At 38.1% G+C, this 27,290-nt stretch overlaps 3 protein-coding genes across 4 annotated transcripts; 2 read left to right on the top strand and 1 right to left on the bottom strand.

Annotated features, from left to right (window-relative positions):
- Positions 1-7,923: 7,923 nt before the first annotated feature.
- LOC122058780 (zinc finger CCCH domain-containing protein 44-like) lies at positions 7,924-10,075 on the top strand. Its single transcript, XM_042621466.1, has one exon. The coding sequence runs from the start codon at positions 9,289-9,291 to the stop codon at positions 9,910-9,912; it is 624 nt and encodes a 207-aa protein (XP_042477400.1). The 5' UTR covers positions 7,924-9,288; the 3' UTR covers positions 9,913-10,075.
- A 1,244-nt stretch (positions 10,076-11,319) lies between these two features.
- On the top strand, positions 11,320-19,722 carry LOC122059581 (V-type proton ATPase subunit D). Of its 2 annotated transcripts, XM_042622453.1 has the most exons (5): positions 11,320-11,477; positions 11,792-11,840; positions 11,930-12,743; positions 19,358-19,375; positions 19,435-19,722. In XM_042622453.1, the coding sequence occupies exon 3, from the start codon at positions 11,954-11,956 to the stop codon at positions 12,734-12,736; it is 783 nt and encodes a 260-aa protein (XP_042478387.1). In that variant the 5' UTR covers positions 11,320-11,477; positions 11,792-11,840; positions 11,930-11,953; the 3' UTR covers positions 12,737-12,743; positions 19,358-19,375; positions 19,435-19,722. The 2 variants fall into 2 exon arrangements, with proteins under 2 accessions (XP_042478387.1, XP_042478386.1); XM_042622452.1 differs by having other exon boundaries at positions 19,358-19,722.
- A 4,246-nt stretch (positions 19,723-23,968) lies between these two features.
- Positions 23,969-26,845, bottom strand: LOC122059378. Its single transcript, XM_042622113.1, has 2 exons — positions 26,652-26,845; positions 23,969-25,245 (listed from the first exon to the last, which is right to left on the bottom strand). Exon 2 carries the CDS (start codon positions 25,228-25,230, stop codon positions 24,238-24,240), a length of 993 nt encoding a protein of 330 aa, XP_042478047.1. The 5' UTR covers positions 25,231-25,245; positions 26,652-26,845; the 3' UTR covers positions 23,969-24,237.
- Between the last annotated feature and the right edge of the window lie 445 nt (positions 26,846-27,290).

Genomic DNA, 27,290 nt, shown 5'->3' on the forward strand with positions numbered 1-27,290 from the left:
TTAATGAATTTTGGAGTGTTTCGGTTTCTTACCGGTTTGGTTTCGGTTTCGGTCCGGGTTTTGAGCCGGTTTCGGTTTGGTTTCGGGTTCATCCGGTTTTCGGTGCGGTTCGGTTTGGTTTTGGGGTTACAATACTTGAAACCGAACCGAACCAATAAGGCTTCGGTTTGGTTCGGTCCGGGTTGTTATCGGTTCGGTCCGGACGGTTTTACCGGTTCGGTTTAGGAATTGACACCCCTAGTTTCAATAAACACGTTTCTGCCGTTTTTTGTGTCAATAAATGACAGGAACAGAACAAAATGCATTTGACAAAACTGTTCCGTTTCACCTAATTACATAAATAAAAATTGCAATTTATATCTATTTCTGGTTCAAGAAATAAAAACGACAGTTATACTAGTTTCCTCTTTTCTAAAAACAAACTTGTGGACCTTTTTTTCCCCCAAACCCGACATTTTTCCCTTGACATTTGAAGACAGTGCCTCATGTTCTCTCTCTGCCTCTCTCTCGCTCAAACGATGACATATTGCTAGTGAAATCTGCCTCTCTCTCGCTCAAATGACTCCATATCATTGGTGAAATCTGCCTCTCTCTCTCTCTCGCTCAAACGACTCCCCTTTCTGCCTCTCTCTCGCTCATCCAATGAACTGTCTACGACTCTTAATCTATTTATTTATTTTTATTTGTAATGTTGTTCTGATCATGCCCCGAAAGGGGTTTGCTCTGAATTTTTTTTTTTTTTTTTTTTTATCTGTATATTTGTTCTGATCATCCCATAAAATGGGTTTGCTATGATTTTTTTTTTTTTTTTTTAATCTATAATGTTATTCTGATCATGCCCAAAAAAGGGGTTTGCTCTGAATTTTCGTCTCTGTTTAATTCTCGCTGATATTTGGGTATTTTAACCCATTCATCATCCATTACATTATCCAGCCCGGAGCTTAACTTGCATGTTGGAAAAATATTTCTAGAAACAAGGTTTATCAAACACCTAAAAATCTGTTTCTGTTTTAAAAAACAAAAATTTATGTTTATGCCATTTTTAGACACATAAACGACAGAAACGTTATCAAATGGTGCCTAGTTGTTTCGTTTCACCCATTTTAAGAAACATAAATCAAAATTTATGCCTATTTACAATTCTAGAAACGTCTTTGACAAGTTTCGTCGTTTCTATAAATGAATTTGAGAGAAAAAAAAATATTGTTGTACCCGGTAAATCTCTCAACTATTTAGACCTAAAGAGATGCAATCGAACCCTCTCTCCCTTTTGGGCATCTGATGATATTATTGGGTTTTTTTAGTAGCATTATTTTTACAAAAAATGTTTTGAGAAACAGGTTTATCAAATACAAAAAAATATATTTTTGTTTAAAAAAACGTGAAAAGCCATTTAGAAACAATAGAAACGTTATTGAACGATGCCTTAGTTGTGTCTTTTTCCTCTCACTCTCATTTTTTCATCTCTTCTTGCCATCTCTTCTTGTGCCTTCTCTTGTTTGGATTTCATTTTTTCTATTTTGTTTTGAATGAATATGTAAGATGTAGATGACCTATTAAATTAAGATAAAACTGAATTTGTTTTTGTTATTGTTATTGTCGTGGTTTAGGCCGATGGAGTTTTATACCATTGAAGCGAGTCATTAAATTTGACTACTGATAGATTGTTTTATTTTGGAGATTGATACGTAACAAAAATTCGCAATTAAAACGGTCAGATAAGGCAATTTCAATTCTAATTGAGCCGGATCGAAATTCCGTGTTTTCAAACCCTCTCTGGAGTTGGGAGTTAGAAGTTAGGACCGACCTAGTTTTAAGTTTTAACACCCTACCCGGGTCCCGGAGTATATTATATCTTTCTTTCTCCCAAAATCTTCACAATATAAACCCTGGTAGCCTTTCAGACAGGTACGGTAGTTCCGAACCCCGCAAGAAGAAGAAGAAGAAGAAGTTCTGGAACTCGAATCGACCTGTTTGCTGTTTCTCATTATATTTCAAAGAGTCGAACCAGGTAGGCTTTCATACTTTGTTTATTCTCTCACTCTTTGATCGAATACCGGGGCTCTAATCCCGAACAAGGAAAACAGGAATTTCAGTTGATCAGTGAGTGAGTTTAGATGCTATTGACTCCTCTTATTTACGAGTGGTTACAAAATCGGAAAAATAAATATGAGCACGACTCCATTTGTCCGAGAGCATGGTAGACATGAACATGAGCTCTGTTTCCTTTATATTGGACTAGCTGCAACCCCCATTTTTGTATCAAAGTATTATTGCTCAAAACCAGGTCAAACTGAACCACTCTCCTTGATTGTTTAGCGCGTGGATGGTTTTCAAAACAATGATCTCATTTGAGCTTGTATTCAATACGTTGCATAATTAATCCTGCACTGAAACTTTTCTTGTCATTGTGATAGTGGTAGGGCCAACTAATAAAGGCCTCTTAAGAAGGATGATTAGAACATTTTTTGAATGTCTAATTTTTTCTATCGGAAGAAAATTCTGGAGATACAATTATATATTAAAATTATGCTACCAAACAATAAAAGCCTTATATATACTGACCAAATTTGGAATCAAACTCTTTAAGTTTTCACTCCCACAACATTGTAACAATGATCAAATGGTAGCATCACTCCCAATTAATAGGGATCTCCAATGGTGAGAGTTGAGACTCAATACTTTTACCCCTTGAACCAGCAAATTTTTGGTGGCAACCAATTACGGATGGTCATTTGCAACCAATATCATCTTATTTTTTTTTTTTTTTTTTGGGGGGGGTGGGTTTGAGTAGGCAGAAATAAAAATAGTCAGATTTCCAAAGATATATGTTGTACATGGATGGATCCTAATCGATGTATATTTCTTGTATATTAGAATTGAGATAATTGTTATGAGATAAGCACAGTCTTGGTATCGTAGGATAATAAATGCGTATTATTGGTATCAAGTTAATTATGACACATGTATCGTGGCTCTCCTACTTTCTTTCGTAGTAGGTGTTATAGGAAGCCTTGATTGGTATGTCCGTTCCTTTTTTGTTCACTAATTTTTCTGAATGTTCATAGTCCTTAGTGTATACTAGATTCGTAATTGTATTCATTCATGTTCAACAAGAATCATGACTGGTAAGGGCTTCTTGTGTGGATTGTAAGACATAGCCCAAGAGTAGGGTTGAATTAGAAATACTCAGAGATTATGTTCAAATTTGAAAGATGCTATGCAAGAGGAAGATAAAGCAAGCACATTATAATAACACAGTACTAGGCTGGTTTGACAAATGCCTACATCCATTACCTAGACCATTCTAATTTTTTGTTACTGTGGAGTAGCTTTTCCAGGTTCTATCCTAGTGCTATCTGAACTGTTGACGTCCCGCTTATCATACAGTAGGGAGACATCTACTTTTTGCCCGGGCTTACAACAACCTAGTAGTTTCACCCAGGCTAACTACCAAACTCTAGTGTTTTCAAGTCTCTCACCTAACCCAACAGTTTAACAGACTCACCATCTAATCTAGTTGTTTCCTAGGATCACAACCAAACCTAGGTGTTTTCAGGCTTCCAGTCTCACACCTAACCTTTCAACTCACGTCGTAGTTCATCTGAGTTTTTGCAAACTCAGGCTGTTGAGTTTTGCAACTTAAGAATTACAAGCCTCTTGAGTCTTGATAGGTAGATATGCAAATCAAAGACCAATTACAATCCTTTATCTAGGGCGGACATTCAAGATAAAAGATCAATTCCCTCAACCTATTGGCCCTTCTTATATATTAAGATAATGTATGCAATAAATGCTGCCAAAGTACTTAGTGATAGGAGTAATGAGGTCCCTTTATAGAAAATTCATAATAATCAGAAAACTACCCTTTATAGAAAAGTCATAATAATCAGAAAACTAGCCATTTGTGACTATTGGACTTCTTATGGTCTACTATATAGTTGGTCTGGTCGATCCTTAGGCTAACCGTTTTATAGCCATTATATTTATAGCCATTATATTCCAACAGCTCTTTTTAGCTGAACAGCTAATTATGATCGGTCGACTATATGGGTATCCATTTAACCACATGCATTTTACAAATAAACCCTTGCTTTTGGGAAGTTTTCTCTAATGGAGCAAGTGATTTCCATTCAAATGTGTTGTGCGTCAATCGTCTGTCCATCCAAAGGGACATGTTGATTGTCCGTTACATTGAGCCGCCGGATTAGTCTTCTTCCAACCTTAGTCAGTCGACCGCGTCTTGTAGCCGATAGACTCCTCTCTGTTAAAAAAGAAAATAACTTTCAAAATTTTCTCCTGAGAGATTGGATGATCACCTATTCTTTTTAGGTGACATTTTATATTTTGGAAGGCATCTAGGCTGTTGGAGTGTTACATAGGATTATATGAGATAGACAAATGAAGAGCTTAATCCTACGAACACTTGAAAGTTTGAACTTGGTCACTTCATTCCTTTGATGTACATAGCTCCTTCCAAGTCATTGGCATTTGTCATCTCTTGAATAACCATGGTTTGGTGAAGCTTGTATGTTGTGATCGCCAGCTTCTCTATTGTACTTCAAATGATGCTTGCTTGATACATCCAGTTTGTTAAGATAGGTACTGCAGGGGTAATAATGTCCTGTGGTACATTAGTTGGTTAGTGGCTGTCACAATAAGGGAGATTGTCCCTATCAGGTTGTGGGATAGTTTAGTTAGTGGTTAAGTCTTAGTTTAAGTCTAGTTTGAGTCTTATTTAATTTCCTACTGTAACTGTACTTGTACTTTGACTCTTAGTAGAATTCATACTGAGAGTCTATTTACTCTCTTATAAATAAAACAGAGGATCACCACGATAGACTAAGCTGAGTCTATTGTGGTTCAGCAATTTCCTCCTCTTCTTCTGCTACTTGCTCTTTAGTCTTCAATCCTTCCTATTGACTGGTTATTGATCTATTTTGTTACATGGTATCCGAGCTCCAATAATCAATCTATATTCTCGATTCTGGTTTTGATAGTCTCAAAAGTCTTTGTTCATGGTTTGCAGCAACGCATGCTGCCTAATAATTACTTCAGGCCCCAGTTAATAGTTATATGATGATAAACTAAGGTCTCTTCTATCTATCTCTTGATTGTCATGGAGTGATTAATCAACTGAAGTCAATTTACTTGCCCAACGCTGCTTGTGGAAGATTCTGGATTTTAATGGAGATTTCAAATTACTTCTTATCAGGGGATTGGATTTATCTCAGTTTTTTAGGGTTGATTAAAATTCTTCCCAGAGGTACACTCGATCTATTTTTGGTGCTGATCAACCTTACTGGTTTTCTGGAATCGAAGATCTGCATCATTCCCTGCAATACTCTGTTTTGGGGTATTTTTTCTGATCTGTGGAATCTGATATTGCTTTTGATCTTCCCAACAAACCTCTTACTTTTTGAGGGATTGTTTCCCTAATACAGCAGGTCCTTCAACCTGGTTTTGGTGATCATCAAACACCTCTGTCGCTTTCTATTGCAAATTTGGGGTTTTCTTGTTCAGATTTGATTAGTATCTGTTGCTGAGCTGTGTTTTAAAGTATCGGTATCGGTCGACCAAAATTAAGATACGTATCGGAGGGTATCGTATCGTATCGGAGATATGCTAAAGATACGCACGTAAATGGATAGTAAACACTTTTTTATACACTTTTGCATAAAAAAAGTTATATATAACATGTATTATGCATAAACAGTAAATTGAGAGTATCGCATTAAAAATCCAAGGTTTGTAGTTGTCCCATAAATGTAAAATCCTTGTTCCCAACCTTGATTTCCACTTTAGTTAGAGAGAAAAATGGTTGGCAGCAACTTTGGAACAGAAACACCTCAAAAAATTGTGTTTTTCTAAAAAATTACCCATTTTGGCCATTTTATGACCGTATCGGTGTGTATCGGTCGATACATACCGATACGCACCGATACATACCGAAACGTACATTTCACTTTAATTTTGAATTTTTCATAGAGTATCGATACGTATCGGTGAGTATCGGTGGTGTATCGGTGCGTATCAGTGTGTATTGTAAGATACATATCGATACAAAAGGGTTTTAAAAATTTTATGTATCGTATCAGTAAGGACCAATACGGTACGATACGGACCGATACTTTAAACCATGGTTATCCTTTGTATTTCTGCGATTTTTAGGGGGTTTCACTCCCCATCTGTTCTATATCAGTATCAGATGGTGAAGAACAGAATTTGGAAGTGTTTCGGTCACATTGAAGAACAGAATTTTTGCTGGCCGGTAGTGCTTTATCTGGCATTATTTGTTTCTAGTATTGATTTCTGCCGTGCACATGGTTTTAAGTATCTCCGATACCGATACGATACCCTCCGATACGTATCTTAAATTTAGTCGGCCGATACGATACACACCGATACGATACATTGAATTTTTTAAATCATTTCGTATCGATATATATCCTACAATACATACCGACATGCATCAATACACCACTAATACACATCGATACGATACGACATGCCTCGATACGACTCTATGAAAAATATAAAATTGAGGTAAAATGTACGTTTCGATATGTATTGGTACGTATCGATGAGTATCGGTATGTATCGATCGGTACGTATCGGTATATATCAGCACGTATCGGTGAGTATCGATATATATATATCGGTACGTATCGGTGAGTATCGATATATATATATATATATAGGTACGTATCGGTCAGTATCGATATATATATATATCGGTACGTATCGGTGAGTATCGATACGTATCGGTGCTACGGTCATATAATGGCCAATATGGATAATTTTTCAGAAAAAAAACAATTTTTTGAAGGGTTTTTGTTCCAAAGTTGTTGTCAGCCATATTTTTCCCTAACTAAAGTGGAAATCAAGGTTGGGGACAAGAATTTTACATTTATGGGACAACTATAGACCTTGAATTCTTAGTACGATACCCTCAATTTAGTGTTTATGCATAATACATGTTATCAATAGCTTTTTTTAACAAATTCTTTATGCAAAAGTGTTTAAAAAAATGTTTTCTATCCATTTATGTGTGTATCTTTAGCGTATCTTAGTGTATCTCCGATACGATACGATACCCTCCAATACGTATCTTAATTTTGGCCGACCGATACGACGACCGATACCGATACTTTAATCCTTGCTTGTAGCTTGCTGTCCAAGGCAGAATTAGCCCCCACGATTTGGGTTTGGAGGACCCAAAAACCCCCAGTTGATAATGGTTGCCCAGCTTAGTTGGATGGCCCTATGGCCCAATGAGTTGGCCCATATTTTTGGGTGACGGGCCACCCCTAGTCTGATTCCTGCAACTATATTGCTGTCCAAGGAATCAATCTACACATCGGGCAGTCATGTCAATATCAAATTTTCCATGTTGAATTGATTCTAGCAGGTATGCACATAGGGTGGCATGCATAGTTTACGTTTTGTCCTAAGTATGACCTTTGATAGAACCTATTGGAATGCAAAGATCCATGTAGCCGACCCTATTTCACCGAGTTCTCCTAACTTTCTGGGCTGTGCCTCTTTCCTCTGACTTTCACCTCTTTGTCATTTATCTTTATCATTCCATATTTTCTTATTTTCTCCATTTCTCCTTTTCTGTTTGAACCTCAGTTTTCCCTACTTTGATTTGCACGGATGCTGTAGCTGACCCCTTAAGTTGGGATAATGTTTAGTTGTTGTTGTCATTGAACTGAATTGCATGTCATGAACTATGTGCATACCTACAACAACAACAAATGGGGTCGGTTAGATGGATCCTTGCTCTCCAATTAGGTTTATTCGACGTCATACTTGATACAAGGCCTAAGCTATGCATGTCTTTCCTCACCACTTGTCCTAAGGTCATTTTTAGGTCTGCCGCTAGCTCTTTTAGATCCTTCAATCTGAATCAAATTACTCTTCCATACTAGAGCATTCAAAGGCCTCCGTTGAACATGGCCATGCCACCTCGAACAACTTTCTTGTAGCTTATCATATATCAAAGCTACTCCCAAACCAGTTCTAATATGATCATTCCTTAATATCTTTATTTTATCACTCATCCATCTCAACATCCTCATCTATGTTACATTGAGTCTATCTATATGATACTTTTTAATTGCCCAACATTCCGCACCATACATCATAGCTGGTAGTATGATTGTCCTTTAACCCCCCCTTTTTTTTTAAAGGGAAATGTCAATCATACAACACCAAATGCACCTCTCCACTTCGTCCATCCTATTTTAGTTCTTTGTGAAACGACGTCTTCTATATAACCTTCTTTATTATGACTAAGCCCAAATACCTAAAATAATCACTTAGTAGAACCTCTCACTCATCATTTTTCACCACCTCATTATCCTTCTTCCTATAACTGAAGTTACACACCATATACTTCTTCTTCATTCCACTTGTCTTAAAACCTTTTGATACCAGGATTGATCTCCATAACTCCAACTTGGCGTTATTCTTTGCTTGTCCCATCCACAAAAACAATATCATGAGAAAAAAACACGCACCGAGGAACTTCATCTTGAATGTCTCTGGTTGATTCATCCATGATAAGCGCAAACAAATAGGGGTGTAAAGCTGATCCATGATGTAATTCAATCTACTCTCTCTCTATATATATATATATATATTATATTTAAATTTCATTGTTCTATGTTTTTGTGCCTGCTTACACCCAGCATTTAATTGTGTTGTGTTTTTTGTGCCTGCTTTCAGCCATATATGTGTATCTGGGTGTTCCTTTTATTACTTGTATATGGGTATGCTTTCCTTCATTTCAGAGTCAAAGGACTTGGGTTTGGCTTTCTTCCAGGGTTGGGAATGAATTAAGTGTAAAACTGGGCTTTTTTATAATTCTTGAGCATGGAACTGATTTTTATGTAATTTTTTTAATTGTAGACAAATAGTGGACAACAACATTTCTCCATTTTTCAATCAATAAAAAATTTATTGATTATATACATAACAAAAGTAATTTTGATTTCCTGATGGTGATGTTCATGGTCCTTAGCCTTGGTTGCTGAAGAAAAGGAGCAAGTTAACATTGATATCATTTTTATTTCAGATCAAAATTCTGTTTTTGATCAAGGGGAGAAGCATCATGCTTATGTTGCAGTAGAGACACATCAATCAGTAAAGCTTGATGAGCGGACAAGAAGTGCTGCAACCAAACAGCAGCATCAACAAATAGAGGTTGAGGAGAGCATTATAGGGAAATTGCTCGCTTGTAAACACCAGGCAATAGAGGTTGCAGTGGAAAGCAGTAGAGGGATGCAACCGGTGAATGTTAAACAGGCAGGCGACAGAGAGATTCAACTGCAGGAACCCAAACCAATAGTCATTGAAGAAAGAGGTGGAGAGATGCAACTTGCTTGTGCTGCAGAGAAGCAACACCATCTGCTACAGTTTGACGAGGAAAGCAGTAGAGCTATGCAGCAGCAAGATAATCCTGTGAAGGTAGATGATGAAGGAACTAGTAGCTTGATTCCTATCATTGATGTGACAGAAAAGGAGGATCAGCCAATGGATGTTGAGCACACTGTTGGAGCAATTGTTGATTTAGATGAGAACGATGGAAACTGCACCATGGTAAAGAGGCAAAGGATCTCAGCAGTTCAGGTTGTTGAATTAAGTGATGACGATGAAATTCCTGGGGATGATACATGTCCTGGTGATACCACCCAAGACCTGAATCTTGAGTACACTACCAGGTCTATTTGGCATTATGTGGATCCTTATGATGAGGAACAGGGTCCATTCCCATTGTCAGCGCTAAAACGATGGAAAGAGAGTAATTACTTCAGTCCGGATTTCAAGGTATGGAAGACGGGTCAGAGCAGGGAAGAAGCAATCTTGCTGACTGATGCTCTTGCCGATCCGAATTTTTCCCAATGAATTGAACTATTGTTGAAATCAACTTGTATTTTTGTGAATATTCCAAACAGCTAAAGACTTCTTCTGAACTGTTTTATGGCTAGTTGTCAGGTATCATCTTTGCACCTTGTATATAAGGAACAGGACTCCTTTTTGTGTCAACTAGTTGGGTTTTGTTTCTCTATATCTACTGTTTTTTGCATTCAACTTTCTTTACCTATCTCCCTCAGCAACTAAGTGAGCAAGGGCAAATCCAGATGAGCTCAGACCTGAAGCCACTATGCTGCCGACCCTCACTATACCCTGCTATGCGCCTGCCTATCGTACTTGTTTCATAATGCTTGCGTGCCTCTATTACTGGCCTTTTACTAAGGAAGGGTGATTGTGCCTACCAACTGCTGCTCTCCCCTTTTCTTGCTTACCGCCAGCGTAATTTGACTCGATTCAATCATTCCTACCTTCCTGTTGCATTTTCATTCATTGTGCACCTTTAAAGTATCTCTAATGCCGATACGATTTTAAATTTAACTGATCGATACGACACACATCGATATGTTACATAAAATTTTTAAAATCCTTTTGTATCGATATATATCCTACGATACATACTGATATGCATCAATACACCACCGATACACATCGATACATTATAATATGCACCGATACGACTTTATGGAAAATATAAAATCGAGATGAAATATACATTTCAGTATGTATCAGTATGTATCGATAAGTATCAGTGTGTATCGATCGGTATGTATCGGTACAGATCGTTATGTATCGATTGGTATATATCGGTATGTATCGATCAGTACGTATCGGTGAGTATCGGTATGTACCGATACAGTGCACTACGGTCATATAATAACCAAGATGGATAATTTTTCAGAAAAATACGATTTTATTAGGGGTTTTTGTTCCAAAGTTGCTACCAGTCATATTTCTCTCTAATTAAAGTAGAAATCAATATTGGAAACAAGGATTTTACATTTATAGAACAACTACAAATCTTGAATTCTTAGTGTGGTATCCTCAGTTTAGTGTTTATACACAATACACGTTATCAATAGCTTTTTTTAACAAATTCTTTATGCAAAAGTGTTTAAGAAAATGTTTTCTATCCATTTATGTGTGTATCTTTAACGTATCTTAATGTATCTTTAATACGATACAATACCTTTCAATACGTATCTTAATTTTAACTAACCAATACAACGATCGATATTGATATTTTAATCCTTGAGAAAGACCATATACAATTATCCTAGCTTGGAGAGTCCATATGAAAGGTCAGGATCACCGATCATCGTTTGTAGTTGGGAGTTGGGATCATAGATTTTTGATACCTACGTCTGCATTTGTTGCCACGTTTCCACGTGCATATGGAATTGTTTTTTATACTTTCCCAATTTTGGGTTTTCTTGAAGTGTATTATTATATGATATATGCTTCTTCGACTACTCCTACCTCTGATATGAAAATTGAAATTGACTGATCGAATCCTTCTGGACATTTCTTCCGGCGATCTCTACCGCAAAGTTATCTAGAGGGCGGAGAATCGGAAGAATCGGAACACTCTGTAAAGTGTAAGCTCTCTCTCTCTCTCTTCTCGAATCTGTAGGATTACTCGAAAATCATAATCATGTTTAGCGTTTTCTGGACTATGATCTTTGACAATTTTTGCGAAATCATTTGTCCAATGAATTAGAGATCTAGTTAGAAAGATTAGGTATAGAAGTAGCGTTACAGAAATTTTCACAATTTTCGGTTAAAATTCTGCAATCTATTCTCTGAATCATGTATTTAGTCGGAACAATCATATTTGCGTCACATAGATCATAGATCAATAATTTTCTCAATTTAAAACATGTCCTTTTCTCGTTTCTGTTACCTGAATCAGGCTTTCAAGCACAAACGGGGCAATATCTTCAGGAATTTTTTTGAAGAAGGTACAGAATCTGGCATCGCATTACTTATTCTTTTCCCCATCCTGTAATATTATATTGAAGTCGTCATCTTTGTTCAAATTTCCTGCTAGGGTTTGTGAATATCGATTTACAAGATGTCGGGCCAAAGCCAGCGCCTTAATGTTGTTCCTACAATTACGATGCTCGGAGTCATAAAGGCTCGTCTCGTCGGAGCCACGCGAGGTCACGCGCTCCTCAAGAAGAAGAGTGATGCTTTAACCGTGCAGTTCCGTCAGATCCTTAAAAAGATTGTCACTACAAAAGAGTCAATGGGAGTGATCATGAAAAATTCCTCCTTTGCTCTAACTGAAGCTAAGTATATTGCTGGAGAGAATATCAAACACGTTGTCCTAGAGAACGTCCAGACTGCTACCTTGAAAGTCAGGGCACGACAGGAAAACGTTGCTGGTGTTAAGCTTCCTAAGTTTGAGTACTTCACTGATGGCGAGACCAAGAATGATCTGACTGGATTGGCTCGAGGTGGTCAGCAGGTAAAGCAGTGTCGTGTTGCTTACATTAAAGCCATTGAGGTTCTTGTGGAGCTTGCATCGCTGCAGACATCGTTTTTGACGCTTGATGAGGCGATTAAGACTACAAATCGTAGGGTTAATGCTCTAGAGAATGTTGTGAAGCCGAGGTTGGAAAACACAATAAGTTATATCAAGGGTGAGTTGGATGAGCTTGAAAGGGAGGACTTCTTTAGATTGAAGAAGATACAGGGTTACAAGAGAAGGGAGATTGAAAGGCAGCGCGCAGCATCCAAGGATTTTAAAGAGGAACAGGTTGCAGAGAAAATTTCATTACAAAAAGGAATTTCCATAAGTTCAGCCCACAACTTGTTGGCAGCCGGGGAGAAGGATGACGATATAATTTTTTGATTTAGAGGTTAGTTCCTTTGATTTCTGTGTGCTTGTAGTCTTTTAGTTGTGCTGCTTGTTTGAATGCAGAAAATTCTTCCTTTTGTGTTTTGCTTAATGCTGTTATTTTCTGAATAAGGGTGCCATGTCTGCATCCTTTTAGAACCTTCGCGTATGATTAATTCACAATCATATGTTCATCTGTGTTTGACATTTTAAACAATAAGGTGAAGGTAGTAGTGTTCAGTACAAGTTAGTTTACTAATTTTTTTATTCCTTGGATTGTACTTTTCATGACTAGGTAGGGAACCATGCTGATTTCATTGGCATCAGCTGTCTTAGAATTATTGAGGTCATTTTCTGGATGGTGACAAGGAAAATGTCTGTTGTTGAATGATATCTATTGTTTTTATCCAAAAATAGAATAAATATATCAAAAGAGAATGAAAAAAGGGTAATGATTTAATCATTTGAATACCACAATGAATTATGCTGTTAACTAAATAAAACTACCACGATGAATTACGCTGTTAACTAAATAAAACTGCCAATCTATCAAATTATTTGTCAAGAGTTCATTTTCCAGTTTCTATGCAAGGCTTTGTCAAAAGCAATTATTTCTGCTCCATCTGGCTGGACCCATCATTCTTTTATGGGGAGTGGAGTCAGCCCTAAGTTTGGGATTTGCCTTCATTGTCCCATGACCATATAGGCTTTTGTTCTTCTCATCTGTTGTTTTCATTGGGGCATAGCGAGGAGAGCAAGCACAGCATTTGGGAATTGCCTCTATTATCCCATGTTATGTGAGCTTCTATTCTCATTCCAATTTATTGTTCTTCATTGAGGATTGTAGATGTTCTCATCCTTTAATTTTCATTCAAGGAGAGTTTTAGGATCCAATTGTTGCTGAATTTAGGGGAGGGGAGGGGAGGGGAGGATAATCTATGCTTCCTCATGATTTCTTCATTTTTTTTGCCTCTTACTAGAAATTCGTACCACCGGTGCTCTTTTCTCTTTCTATCAATTGGAGACCTGATGAAGTAAGCTAGCTGAAGTAACAGACACTAGTAAACCTATGAGAAACCAGAGTCGCAGTAAACAAAAAAACTGAAGAATAGGGGCAGAAACTAAATGGAGTTAGAACTAACAAACCTACATTTGATAGAGATGGATCTAATATAGAATGGAGGTTCAATACGGTGATTGTATTTAAAATATCAAAGCAAGATGATGGTTAGATTGGGAGAAACAAGCAAGGGCAGAAAATAGAAACTAAAAATCTAGAATTGGATTGACTAAAACTCACAAGTGGATGGTTGGATGGACTCCACACTTGAATTGGCTGCATTGTCTTTTAATGATCGTCTAACCAGCATAAAAGAATAAAAAGTTTATTTGGAGATCGAAAAGAATTAACAATACAACAACTCAACCTTATCCCAACTAAATGGGGTCGGCTACATGGACCCGATCAAAGATAGCAGAAGGAAAGTAAAAGTAAATGGAAAATAAATACAACACAACAAATCATAAAAATATCACCTGAATGGGGTCGACTACATGGATTCTTGGCCTCCAATCAGATCTATTCAAGGTCATAATTTGGACAAGACCTAAATTGTGAATGTCTTTCTTCACTACTTCTCTTATAGTCATTTTAGGTTTATCCCTAGCTTTTTTAGTTCCTTCAATGTGAATCAGATGACTCCTTTTTATTGGTGCATCCTCAGGCCTCCGTTAAACATGGATATACCACCTCAAACGACTTTCTCAGGGCTTATAATGAATTGAGAAAACTCCCAAATCAGCTATAATATTAGTAAGTGCAAACAAATAAGGGCTTAAAACTGGTCCCTGATGTAGTCCAATTGTAATTGGGAATTTAATCCCTTGACCTCCCACGGTTCTCACTCTAGTCACCGCATCCTGATACACATTTTTAATTATATCTACATACTTACTTGATGCCCTTCTCTTATCTAATACATGCCGGATTAGCTCTCTAAGGATTTTGTCATAAGCTTTTTCTAAGTCAAAAGATTTTTCTAAGTCAATAAAGATCATATGGAGATCCTTTTTGCAAGCTCCAAATCTTTCCATGAGCCTCCTGAGTAGGTAAATAGCTTATGGATCTATCTAGCATAAAACCAAATTGTTCTTTGAGATAGTAGTCTCTCTTCTTAGGTGGGCTTTATAATCTTCTCCCACAATATCATAGTATGACTCATTAGTTATATGGCTCTATAGTTATTGCAACTCTAAATATCACTTTTATTTTTGTAGATAGGAATTACAATACTTCTCCTCTAATCATTTGACATTTTCCTTGTGCTCATAATTGTTAAGAAGGTTGGTTAACTAAGATACCCCACATTACCCTAAGCTCATCCACACTTCTATTGGGACCTCATATGAGTCTGGTGTCCTACCTACTTTCATATTTTTTGAGGATTTAACCTTTTCTGTATATATCTATGACGTGTGGTGTCATGATGGGTAATGCAATCTTCCGTGCTATTTCTACTCGAACTATCACCATTTAGCAAGTCACAAAAATGTTCTTTTTATCTTCTCCCTCATTAGTCCTTTGCCATGTCTTAAATTTAGCTTTCTTATTCTTAATGGCTATCTGGACTTCATCATCTCACCATCAAGTCTCCCTAGGGGCCTGCCGAATACCTTTCACTTCCCCCATAACTTTTTTGACAACTTCCTTAATACATGCCATCATCTTATTCCACATCGTATTGGTGTCTCCCCTCCAAGTCCCATTTAAGGAAGGACGTGCAGAAGCTTGATCTAGATCCTATTTTGACATAAAATAGAGCTGTTTGGAGGGCAGAGATCCATGTTGATTGATTGATTTTAGGTGGGATGTCCCAGAGGTGTTGTTTTGTTTTCTTTCCCTTTCTTTTCTTCACTTTTACTTTGCAAACTTGTCAATCGCAGATCCATGTAGCTGACCCCATTTAGTTGGGATAAGGCTTTGAAGGACATCTAATGCATTAAATATACAATCTCAACATTTAGACTAAGGCACATAATCAAGCAAAACAAGGAGATAGTAATGCAGTACATAAAATAAATATCTCTAGAATTAATGTGTATACAAGGGACTCGGAAACAGTAAACACAACAATCCACACAGAAGCAAGTGGTGACCAGGGGTTCCTACCAGACTGTGTTGAGGAAGATCTTACCAGGGAAGATACAAGGGCAACCAGCCAATCTACACCAAGCTGTGTCTAATTCCGAGTCTCCTTCATAACTTAGCATTCAGCCATCAGAATAAGCTGAGACTTGTAGGAGTTATTCCCATCAACAGGTACTACCCTCGACAGGAAAGGTTGGTCCATCAGAGTTGTTATAATGCAAGGGTAGGTATCAACGACCTAACCCCAGGCAGGACCAATGTATAACTCCAAAACAATAGGAAAATACCCCACACGAAGGTACAGCAAACCAGAACAATATTCCCTATCCAATAGTCACAGATAAGGGTGAATCTGAGAATATTTTCTAACACCAGACCTCAGACCTTGAACAGAAATAAGGTCAGAGAACACCATTGAGTAATAAGGCCATAAAGTGAGTTGAATCTCAGGTAACCAGACTGTTATGATGGCTGAAACAAAATCTGGAAATACTTCGTGAATGAGGGCAGACATCAGGTGATTTTGGTAACCCCACAAGCACACCTCAGAAAACTCCCTAGTGCTGGTCGAGTAGACTGTAGGAGGGTTCCGACAGATCCTCAAAATATGAGCCTTAGTTGATGGCTGAAGAACAAGATATGGCAGTTCTTGATTTTAGGTCAAAATAGGAGATTCTTGAGAAACTTGATGAGCAGGCCTCTGATGGCCCTAATTTTAGGTCAAAATAGGAGATTCTTGGGAGTCCGAAGGATCCCCAAAAGATGAGCTTCAAAAGAACAAATAGCAAGGAAATCTGGGTTTGCAGCTTGATGCCCAGAAAAGTTCTCTCCAGGGCTGCCGCATGTCTTGAACAGAGCAGAAAACAAGAACTGATGTTGGTCTTCTCAGATAACACTTGATCACTCCAATAAACAATGAAAAATAAAAAGAAAAGAAAATAAATTGATGGAAGGATGAGAAGGGGAAAGAAAAAGGGTAGTTTGGATCAGGCATCTCACCCTCTCCCTTTGGGTCTCTCACCCCTCAATGTTTTGCGCGTCCCACCCCTCAATCAATGGTACATGAAGAAAACACTGTAGTCTCATTAAACAAAGCTCTACCCAAAAGGCTACAATTGATTCTCATAAATAGGCTTGAAAGCCTTTACAACTTAGGAAACAGTCGCAAAAATGAAACTATTCCTATCTAAAACTTTCCTAAACTGAAACTATCTACGTGGCCAATAAGAAAACACATAAAAGGAAACTAACTACTTGGCCCTAGAAGGCAGAATCGATTCCTCTTCCTTGTATCTGACTTGGTAATCCAATAAGACAAATATGACAAAATAACAACTAAGACCCAAATTGGTATGGAGGATTCTAGTGTTTCATGAAGCTGCTTTAACCCCAATCAATGGCCTTGCTGCCTAGGGTAACCATGCTGCTCTACAGGCTGAAGAATGGCAGAGATTTTGGGGCCAGCATTGAACCACTTGTGCCACTTTTTGAAAGAAGCTCGATCCACGTCATGTTAATTACTAATTCTGTGACCTGTTACTTTTCTGAGTCAATAACCTGTTTCTAGTCGGCTGATTCGTCTGTCCTTGCCCCATCTTGTTCCTTGGGTGGCTGGGAATTAATCTTAGGTAATGCTAACCTTGTTGAGAGTCATAAAAACTCATGACCTACTGATATTGACATATAGTGATCCACTTTGTAGGTGTACAGTTAGTTTCTGTTGCTGGTGGTCATGTTGTAACCTACTGATATTGACATATAGTGATCTTACTGTGAGATTAGTTCCTATGTGACTAATTGAGAACTGATCTTACATTGTTTTGGTGTGAAAGCCATGGTTTGAGGGGAATTTCAGCACCCCAAACTAGGTCTTAGACATTAATCTTGGGACTTGCACAGCAAGCAAAACTAAGATCCTAAATAACTTAAAAAGTACTAAAACAAAGATTTCAAAATAAATAGAACTTAACAGTCCTCATGATCTGGTTTTGAGTGAACCAGGAAAACACCCAGCCGCATGGGCTGGCCCAGCCCAAGATTGGTTGGTTCAAAGGCCCATCAAAGTATCGTACCATGTTCCCTATTAAGTGTGAGGGTCATGGTTCCTAAGGTTCCTGCAGCTATATTTCTGGCCCAGGAACCTGTCTATATCACTAGGTCTTTGGCCTTTGGAACCATCCCTGCTGATGGTTGAGAGGTTGAGTCGATCAGGAAGAAACTCTCCTCTGCTGGTTTGGTGTCGGGAGGTTGAAGAATAGTTCTCTTTGAATCAGGTTCTCTGTTGTCTTTTCTTGGTTGTGACTTTTGAATAGTGGAATAAACTATAGGTAAAAAATAATTCTCCACAATCGCTTGATCTTTCTGCCATAGATGCTCATTTTGGCCACTCTAATCATTGGAGGGTAAGTAGATGCTTTGTTGTGTTGTGTGTGGTCGATCTCAAGCTTCTCTCTCTCTTGTATGCTTCTTAAAAACAGTACAGGAGGTCTGACAATGCAATTATGATTTGTACTTTTAATATTTTGTGAATCTTAGTAATATATTGTCCAATTTGTGATTCAAAAGTTATTAATAAAAATGGGACGAGGATCGCTTATCTGCTTGCTCGTCACCTTTTTTGGGGAGTTAGATGGTACATAATCATGAGGTTGAGGGTATTGGACATTCCATACAAGGGCATTTATTATTACATTCACATGGTGTATTTATCCTGATTACGGACTCCCTTGTTGATCGATGGCACAAAATTTTTTTACCATAAAAATATACCAAGGGTAGTACAAATGATTAAAATCCCTCTTAGTATGGCTCCTCATGCAGATCATGTATTTGCCCCTTTACTAAGGGATTCTTACAACCAAATCAGCAGCAACTTTCTTAAACCGCGGATGACAATGCTCTCCACGTACCTTATGGAAACTCAAGATTCACCGTAAGTTTAGACCATTTCTTTGGAAAGTTTTGGATGGTGGTCTACCTACTAGAGCTAGACTTTTGAAGTCTTCACATATTGATGATATTTGTCTGTTTTGTTATATGGAATCCGAAGCTGACTGGATTTCCCCATCATGTGATTTGTCGAAAAGAATCTGGGCTGGAGGTCACTTGGGTATAACAACAGAATTTCCTTGCAATCTTTCTGTTGTTTCACTCTTTCATGGAACACACTGCTTTGTCAAAATTGAATATTTTCAGTATTTTCAGCTTTGCCATTACCTTTTATATTTCATGGACTGGTAGGAACTATTATGCTCTTTTAACAAAGGGTGCCCTCAAAACCCAAGCCATAATCTGAATGGGTTCAGGACTTGAAATATTTTTTCACGTACATCATACTCATGGCAAGGTAGAGGCTTCATTACATTTAACTCTTAAAGATTAACCAACCTGCCTACTACTTGGGAGTTTTACCCAAGAGGCTGGATGGGCAGTGGTAATTATCTGTTACAATATGTTTGTATCAACATTTATGGACTATGGGTTTGCAGGGAGCCTAGTAGAGGCCGGAGCACTTGTGCTAAAACAGGGAATTCGTGGAACATTGCCGCTGGGAAGCAACACCATAGAGGTTTGGAGAGATTCTCAAGAAATGGTGGATTGGTTACCAAGAAGAGATGATATTGTGGCCATGGGAGTGCTTTTCTGTTATTTTAGATACCCAGACTCTTTTGAAATATTTTGGTTCTGTAATTATTATAAAACAGAAAAGGTGAGTGTGGCTTATCATCTAGCTATCAAGGCAAGAACTAGGAAAATGCAGGGGCATTCACTGATAACCTTTTGGACATTTTATCTTATAAATGAGGTATCATTTTTTAATAAAAAAAAGAGTAGTACAAATGAAATTGCTTTTTCATCCTTGTGTTGTCTTTCATGGAGTGCTTAAGCGCTAGCCTAGTTATTGTGGACCCTTCTGTCTGGTATGCTTCACTCTAGTTATCCTACAGAAGTCCATCAAAGCATATAAAACAAGCAAGTGAGAAGTCTTCTAGCAATCTTTCTCTTACTTAAGCAGTTTTTTGTTGGTAATACGATCCAATTATTTGAACATATCTCTCGCTAAATATAAATAACATGTATCTATTTAGTACAAAAAGAGAAGGTGCATCCACCAAGTTTAATGTGCAAAAGTTATGGAGTTCTATATGTGAAAATTGGGTGTGTTCTCTGTCAGGTGCCCACGTGAGACTAACGACCCTTTTGGTTTAATCTACGGGTTCATTTATGGGAGGAGAGACAGACAATGGTGCATGTGCAGGGGCCAAGCTCCCAGACAGGAAGAAATATAATTTTGGGGATTGGGACAATGTTTTGTCAGAGAGTGTATCCTACACTAGTGTTCCTTTGTGGACTTCCAACACGAATTCACCGGAGAAAAAGAAAGAAAGAAAGCAATACCTCTAGAACATAGCATCTAAAAAAGGTTGGTTTCATGGATTTTGCCTTCCAAATAATTTAGTTTTAGGTTGTACCACACCTAAAACTCTAGACGAGGGAGCTTCCCTTGTAGACTTCCTTTCCCATTAAATGACTTTGATGCCTCTTGAAATCGTTCGTTTTTTTGAGGTCATTCATTGGCTGTTCCTACTAGCATCTACACTCCCGAATGGTAAACACTCCATAATTATTATAGGTTATGTATTGTTTAATTTAGACTTAAGTATACATGTTCTATTACGGTACAAAATAACAACCTAAAATGAGCTTACCCCTAACCTCTTACTGCCATGAACCAACAGTGCGCTAGTTTTGTAATACAACTTATTCATGAAGACATGAGCCCTTACAATGTGTAATATGATTCTTTGAAGCATCAACTTGTCTTATGAATATTCACCTTGAATTTGAAGTACGGTGACACTATCTCTAGTTCTCTACCAACTGAAAGTGTAGAAGCTGGATCGATGAGGATGAATACATTGCTTTGGGGCATAGAAACCTGCAAAATTACAAGTCTAATATTGATATTTGGTCATATATGTAGGATCATAACAGAGAGTGGCATGTTATCACTCATGTCTATGCTAACTTATGAAGCTCATCGACATATTGCAATGCTTCCTTGCACTCCCCTCAGGATCATCAAAGGACTTCAAGAATATGTTTATAAACAAACACCTCTAAGGAGTGGTCTTATCAAGCAACTCAACCCAACCACCAATTTTGAACTCCTATTGTGTCCTCAACCCCATTTAGCATCCTTTTTTTTTTTTTTTTTTATCCTTAAGAAAGACAATAGGTTAAACCAAAAAGTTATCGACAGAGATTAGAACCCTAAATTCTTTGAGCAAGCATACTGAGATGGGCTGGCTAGCTACAACACCCATGACTGCACCAGACGTTACTAGAATCATACCAAAAAGAACTTCTGAACACAAAATAGAAGAGAAGCAAGGCTAACAATCTCAAGGACTTACAACCATCAGTCCATCACCCTCCTCACCCATGGCCACAAGCACCCATATACAGATCTTCAGGTACCATTCGGTAAAAGCCTGTGGTCTCTTCAACTTGAACTTTGATTCCTTGATACTTGTCACTGATGTGATTCTACAGTTGATTTTTGTTAGCAAAATATTACACGGTTTCAAAACCTGCAAACCAGGTTGTTTCAAAACCATCACCATAGCCTTTCTCCCAGCTTCCATCTCAATTCCTTCACAATACCATATCAGAAATTAGGTATATTCAGCTCTAAGGTTTTCTAGGTTAGGGTTGATTTGGGTTATACAGGAAAAGCAAGAAGATCTTCCCTTTCTTCCAAAACCCTACTTTAACCTCTCTCTCTCTCTCTCCTTCCTTCCCCAGCCAGAAGGTATAGAAGAGAACAAAACGAAGCCTCTATTAAGACCGAGCTTGTTGCTTATCGATTTTGCAACGCTTCTAATGTTTCTCCTTCTCCGTCTCTCTTCCTGGTTAATGTCCAAGTAATTTTCCCAACTTCTGGAGACCACTGTCACGGGAAAATGTTGGGAAACCCTTAACGGGAACCGATCTGTTTCTTCTTCTTCCTCTCAATCTTTTCCTTCTCGGGGTGAGTCCTAACCGCAGCCCCTCCCCTGCAGGAACCATCTTCCATCCAACCATACCTGATCGAAGATCCATCCATTTGGGTGTAATTACAATTGATTTGAAAAGAGAGCAAATCGAAGTGTCCATTTTGATCGGATAAGCTCCGTGTGTCCTTCGTGTCTGAATGGAGAATTAGGGCTTTTTGTAATCAATATAGCCTGAAAGACTCAGAGAGTCCATTACTCCCGTCAACAACAATTCTGCTGTGTCGTAGCCTTCTTGAGGATGATAAAGAGAGAAAGGAAACAAATTGATAACAGAGATGTAAAAGTTAAAAAACTCTGCTTCTAAATTAGTGAAATTTTCAATTTTTGATTTATCAAAACATAATATTGATGGAAAATGTTTGATTGTTGCACGTTCTTATTACTTCTGTGATGGGCCAAGGCTTTCTCAGAGGCCATACTTGTGAGTTGCAACTGTGTGTTCCGTTGCTCCCTCTCTCTCTCTCTCTGATCTTTTTCTTCGTTTAAAGCTTCTCATGTCTTTGATGGTTCAAGCAGTAGTGGAAGTGATGGAGAAGGTTATCAGAGAGTAATGGTAATGGCGTCGTTCATTTGCTCTCTGGCTTTGGGGGTTTCTCACGCAGTAGTCCCACAGGACCAGTCGCCGGGAAAGACGAAAAATGCTTGATTACAAAATTGACATTTGAGGATATAAAAGTCTATTTACTACCTTAAAAAGTTAATCAGAGGGGCAAGGGTGTATCAAGGAAAATTTTCAAAATTTTAAAGTGTCAAATAATCTCACCATAGTATAGGGTGTTTTAAGTAATTCACTCTAATTTTTTTTTATTGAAATATATATAAAGTTAACATTGAATGATTTCAATTTTTTATAAAAATAAAAAATAAATAAATAACTTTAATCGATTTAATAGTTTATTCATAACGATTTGTTAATGGTTTAAATGGTTCGGTTTAAACAATTTAATTAAGTGGTCTCAATAAAAAAAAATCAATTTTAAAATCAAAACCCAAACATTTATTAAATGATTTCATGATTTTGATGTGAACAATTTAATTTAATTTCCATGAACAATTTTGATTTGGTTTTGATATCTTTAATCTGTGAATCCCTTTCCCTTTGCTCCTTTTTAACCTTTTTTGATGGCATATGTTACAGGTGCTGCTGCATCTAGTGTTGTAATACCTTGTGGTTGCTGAGAGAAATTAAGTTGATTTCATCACCAACCGCTAGTACAAATTGAAGGCACCATCACTTTAGATTGTGTCTTCATTCAATGGGACATCTAATGATGGATTTGCTTCTTTATGTTCCACATAATTCATTCCCATGAGATAAATTCTCAAAGGAATTGTTAAAAAATGTCACATTCCATGCAAATAAAATTGGATCAAAGAAGCATTTATGGGCTTGTTTTTACTGAAGACATTCCTTCTATGCCAATAGACAACGTGAAATTATGGCCAAACAATACAAAGATGGTTTTGTAAAGTGCTGCCACTAAAATTGAAAATAGAAGATAAATTATGATTAATTTTATATTTTACTAGAAGATAAATTAAGGAAGATCCATTTATACCCAATACTTCTTTCTTTTTGGTAAGAGAGACTATATCCAACACACCAATATAAGAAGCAGCCCAAAAGAGAATGTACATAAACATGAGCCCACATCCTCTACAGCGAGAGGTGAGGTACAATGAGCATTGGACGGCTGAGAGTATCTCAACATGTACTCAAGAGGCTCTCAATCAGCCGATGCTCACTGCACTGACGGCAATAGATGTTTTTCACACAAAAAACATAGAGCTAGAGCCAAAAAGAAAAAAAAGAAAAAAAAGACACGCGCTAGCTCCTAGATTATCAAACATGGCCATAACCAATCATAATAGTAATCTGTCACTAATTCGATTTCCATAATAGAATGTCTATAATATGGTTTCAATACATGTGCTCAGGTTAAAATTCTAACAAACAAGAAATTCGTAATTCCTTAGCTGCTATGTTAAGATAAACTTCAGGTGCTCAACAACAATGGAAATCATCACCAAGCAAGAAAATAGGATCACAACCAGAACAATATATTTTCACTGCAATTCTGTAAACCAAAAAGTTATCAACAAACAGAGATTAGTACCTAAACTTCTTATAGCAAAAGCATACTGAGATAGACTAGCTACAACATCCATGACTACACTAGACATTACTAGTATCAAACAAACAAGAACTTTTGGACACAAAATAGAAGAGAAGCAAGGTTAAAAATCTCAAGGACATAGAACAATATCTCCCTCCTAACCCATGGCCATAGGCACCCGGAAAGTAGTAATCACCCTTCTATTTTTATCTTCTTACACTCTTTTTCCTCTTCGGATTTCTTGTCTTCTCTCTGGACCATATTGGAAAAGTGCATAGATCCCACAGATGAATGGGTTTGGAAAGATGGAGCATAGTAATTGTAGTTGATAGTTACTGATGAGGCGCAATCAATGTAGATCCCGGGTAAAGATAGAAATGTGCGAGCTGCTGAGTTGGGGCGCGGTTTAATAGGCGGATTGGGTTGGAGACGAGGATGTTGCTGCAGAGGGATCAGAGGAGGGAAACTCTTTGCAGCAGTTTGTTGTGGTTGCTCCTTCTGCGTCTTCTGGTTGGAGCTTTCAGCTTTGTTTACTGGGCAATCTTCAACTCTATGTAGTATGCTGCTACAGCTAGTGCAGAAGAAGTGAAGTTCATACTTCACTGACACAGTATATTCTTCTCCGTTGTGATTTTTCATTTTAATTGATTTTATGATTGGGTTTCTCTTTGGGTACATGACTTTAACCCTTGCTGTAAATGCAGGCCATCCATTAGTTTCCCAATTCAGTAGGATTTTTAATGGATGTCCAATGCTATCAGCAGCTTTCCGGATGGCCTCTTCATTGAAGCAATCCACTGGGATTTTATGGATTTGGATCCATATGGGGATTGTTTCAGCTTCCTTGGTGTTTGAATGTAACTCCGATAGGAGCTGAAGGGGGCGGTCATGGAACCACCACGGCGATGCAGCGAGGACAGTATCACGGTCTTGGAAGTTGAAGAACTCTGCCGTGAAATTCCCGCATTCATCGACAAATATTTTTTTGGCGCCCTTGTTGCTCCATAACGAGACCAAATGATCAAAAAGGATATACCTGTCTTGTTTCGGGTTCCCTAGCACGTTGCCATAAAGCTTGGTTGCTCTGTTCTTGTTTTGTTCTTCTTTCTCTTGATGATTCTGCTTCAGATTCCTTCTCGCAGGAGTTGGTGTGGATCCAATGCTCTCTTGAGAGATGGCCTGCATTTTGAGTGGGAGTACCTGATACAGGGGTTTAGCAAGAAGATTAAGAAAGAGATCAACAAGAAAGACAAAGAAATGCATAGGAGAGACTACCTGATACAGGGTTATAAAGAAAGACGAAGAAGCAGGTAAAGATCTTCACTTTGGAAAACAGTGATCCTGTGTGAGCGTAAAAGATGAAAAGCTTAGAAATAGAGAGTAGGGAGGTCTCAGATTTTAGAGCGGTTGTGGTCTCTAGTGTTGCCATGCTAGAACTTGGGCAGAGAGGTAATCTTTCTGGGGTGGGGGCGTTGCCCCGCAAGCTCGGAGCTAGGGAGATCTCCTTGTCCTTGGATTACAGAGAAGTGGTCTAGGTAGGGATGCCCTGCGAGCTCAGAAAGCGTAGGGACGGGAGACATTCTTATATTTTGAGAGGTGGTCTAGGCCTAGGGAGGGTTTCCCTGCTAGAGGTTGGGCATATAGAGAGAGAGAGAGAGAGAGAGAGAAAAAAAAGAATTACCCCCGCTCTTCAACTTGAGAGGGAACACCTGATGAGGGAAAAAAACAGACCACAAAATTACCCTGCTTCTCTAGTTGATATAATATGCTCTTCTTGAGAGAACCTCAACAACCCCATCCCCAAAACAAATAAAAAAAATATAAAGATAACAAAACCTTCTCTTCTTAAGAGCAAGACAGCACAAAATAGAGCAAATATTGTCCTGCTTCTCTTCTCTTCTAGAGAGAGAGAGAGCAGAATCACCCTAAAAAGACCACAAAATTACCCTGCTTCTCTAATTAATACAATATGCTCTTCTTGAGAGAACCTCAACAACCCCATGCCAAAAAAAAAACAAATGAGAGCACAAAATCTTCTCTTCTTGAGAGCAAGAGAGAGCACAGAATAGAGAAAATATTGTCCTGCTTCTCTTCTAGAGAGAGAGACAGAGAGCAAGCAGAATCACCCTAAAAGACCACAAAATTACCCTGCTTCTCTAGTTGATACAATATGCTCTACAATATGCTCTTCTTGCGAGAACCTCAACAACCCCATCCTAAAAAAGGAAAAAAATAGAGAGCACAAAATCTTCTCTTCTTGAGAGCAAGAGAGAGCACAGATTTGAGCAAAGCATTGTCCTGCTTCTCTTCTCTTCTAGAGAGAGAGAGAGAGAGAGCAGAATCACCCTCTCCTTTTGATACTATATTCTTTTCTTGAGAGAGAAAGAGACTAGGCCAAAAAAAATGATAGACAGCAGAAAATCTTCTCTTCTTGATTGAGAGAGAGAGAGAGAGAGAGAGAGAGAGAGAGCTGGCCAAAAAAAAACAAAATGATAGAGAGCAGAAAATCTTCTCCTCTTGAAAGAGAGAGAGAGAGAGAGAGAGAGAGAGAGAGAGAGGTACCAATGACCCGATACACTTCTTGGGAAAGAGAGGACAGGACTGACCTAAGGTTGCCCTGCTTTTATCTTCTTTTGTGTACTTCTTGAGAGGATCTTCACACTCCACAGTTCTTCACACCTCCCAGTTCCCCAGACAATCCTCACACTCCACGGTTCTTCACACAATCACACCTCACATATTTCTCCAGTCGGTCTGCATTCACACTTCCCAGTTATAGACAAGTGCATATCTATCCATAGCACTTTCTCAAACAGGAGTCGCAGGACCTTCGTTTTCCAATCTGGGACTAATAGGTAAAATTACCATCAGTTTTGTTCTCCTGATATATGACATCACTGTATGACATCACTTTCAAATGGTATTTTGTTGGGAAAATTAAAGCGTTATCCACTTTTGAATTTTCCATTACCAAACTATCCCACAGTGTCGTCTGAGGAAACGAGATCTGGCGGAGAGGGCTCCAAATGTTGACACGTGGCATTCCATGATCCAATGGCTCAGAATGAAGGATGGATTTCGGGTCAACACCGTTCCACGTTCTCTACCTTTCAAACCCTCCTCTCTCTTCGTCTCTGTTTGGCGAGAGTGAACATTGTTGCGAAACCCTCTCTGCCATCTCTATTTTTTACCTTCTCTCTCTCAAGTTTCCTTCCGTTCACCACTGGAATTCCAGAAAACCGTCG

The sequence above is a fragment of the Macadamia integrifolia genome, chromosome 13 (assembly GCF_013358625.1).
Source record: "Macadamia integrifolia cultivar HAES 741 chromosome 13, SCU_Mint_v3, whole genome shotgun sequence".
NCBI lineage: Eukaryota > Viridiplantae > Streptophyta > Magnoliopsida > Proteales > Proteaceae > Macadamia > Macadamia integrifolia.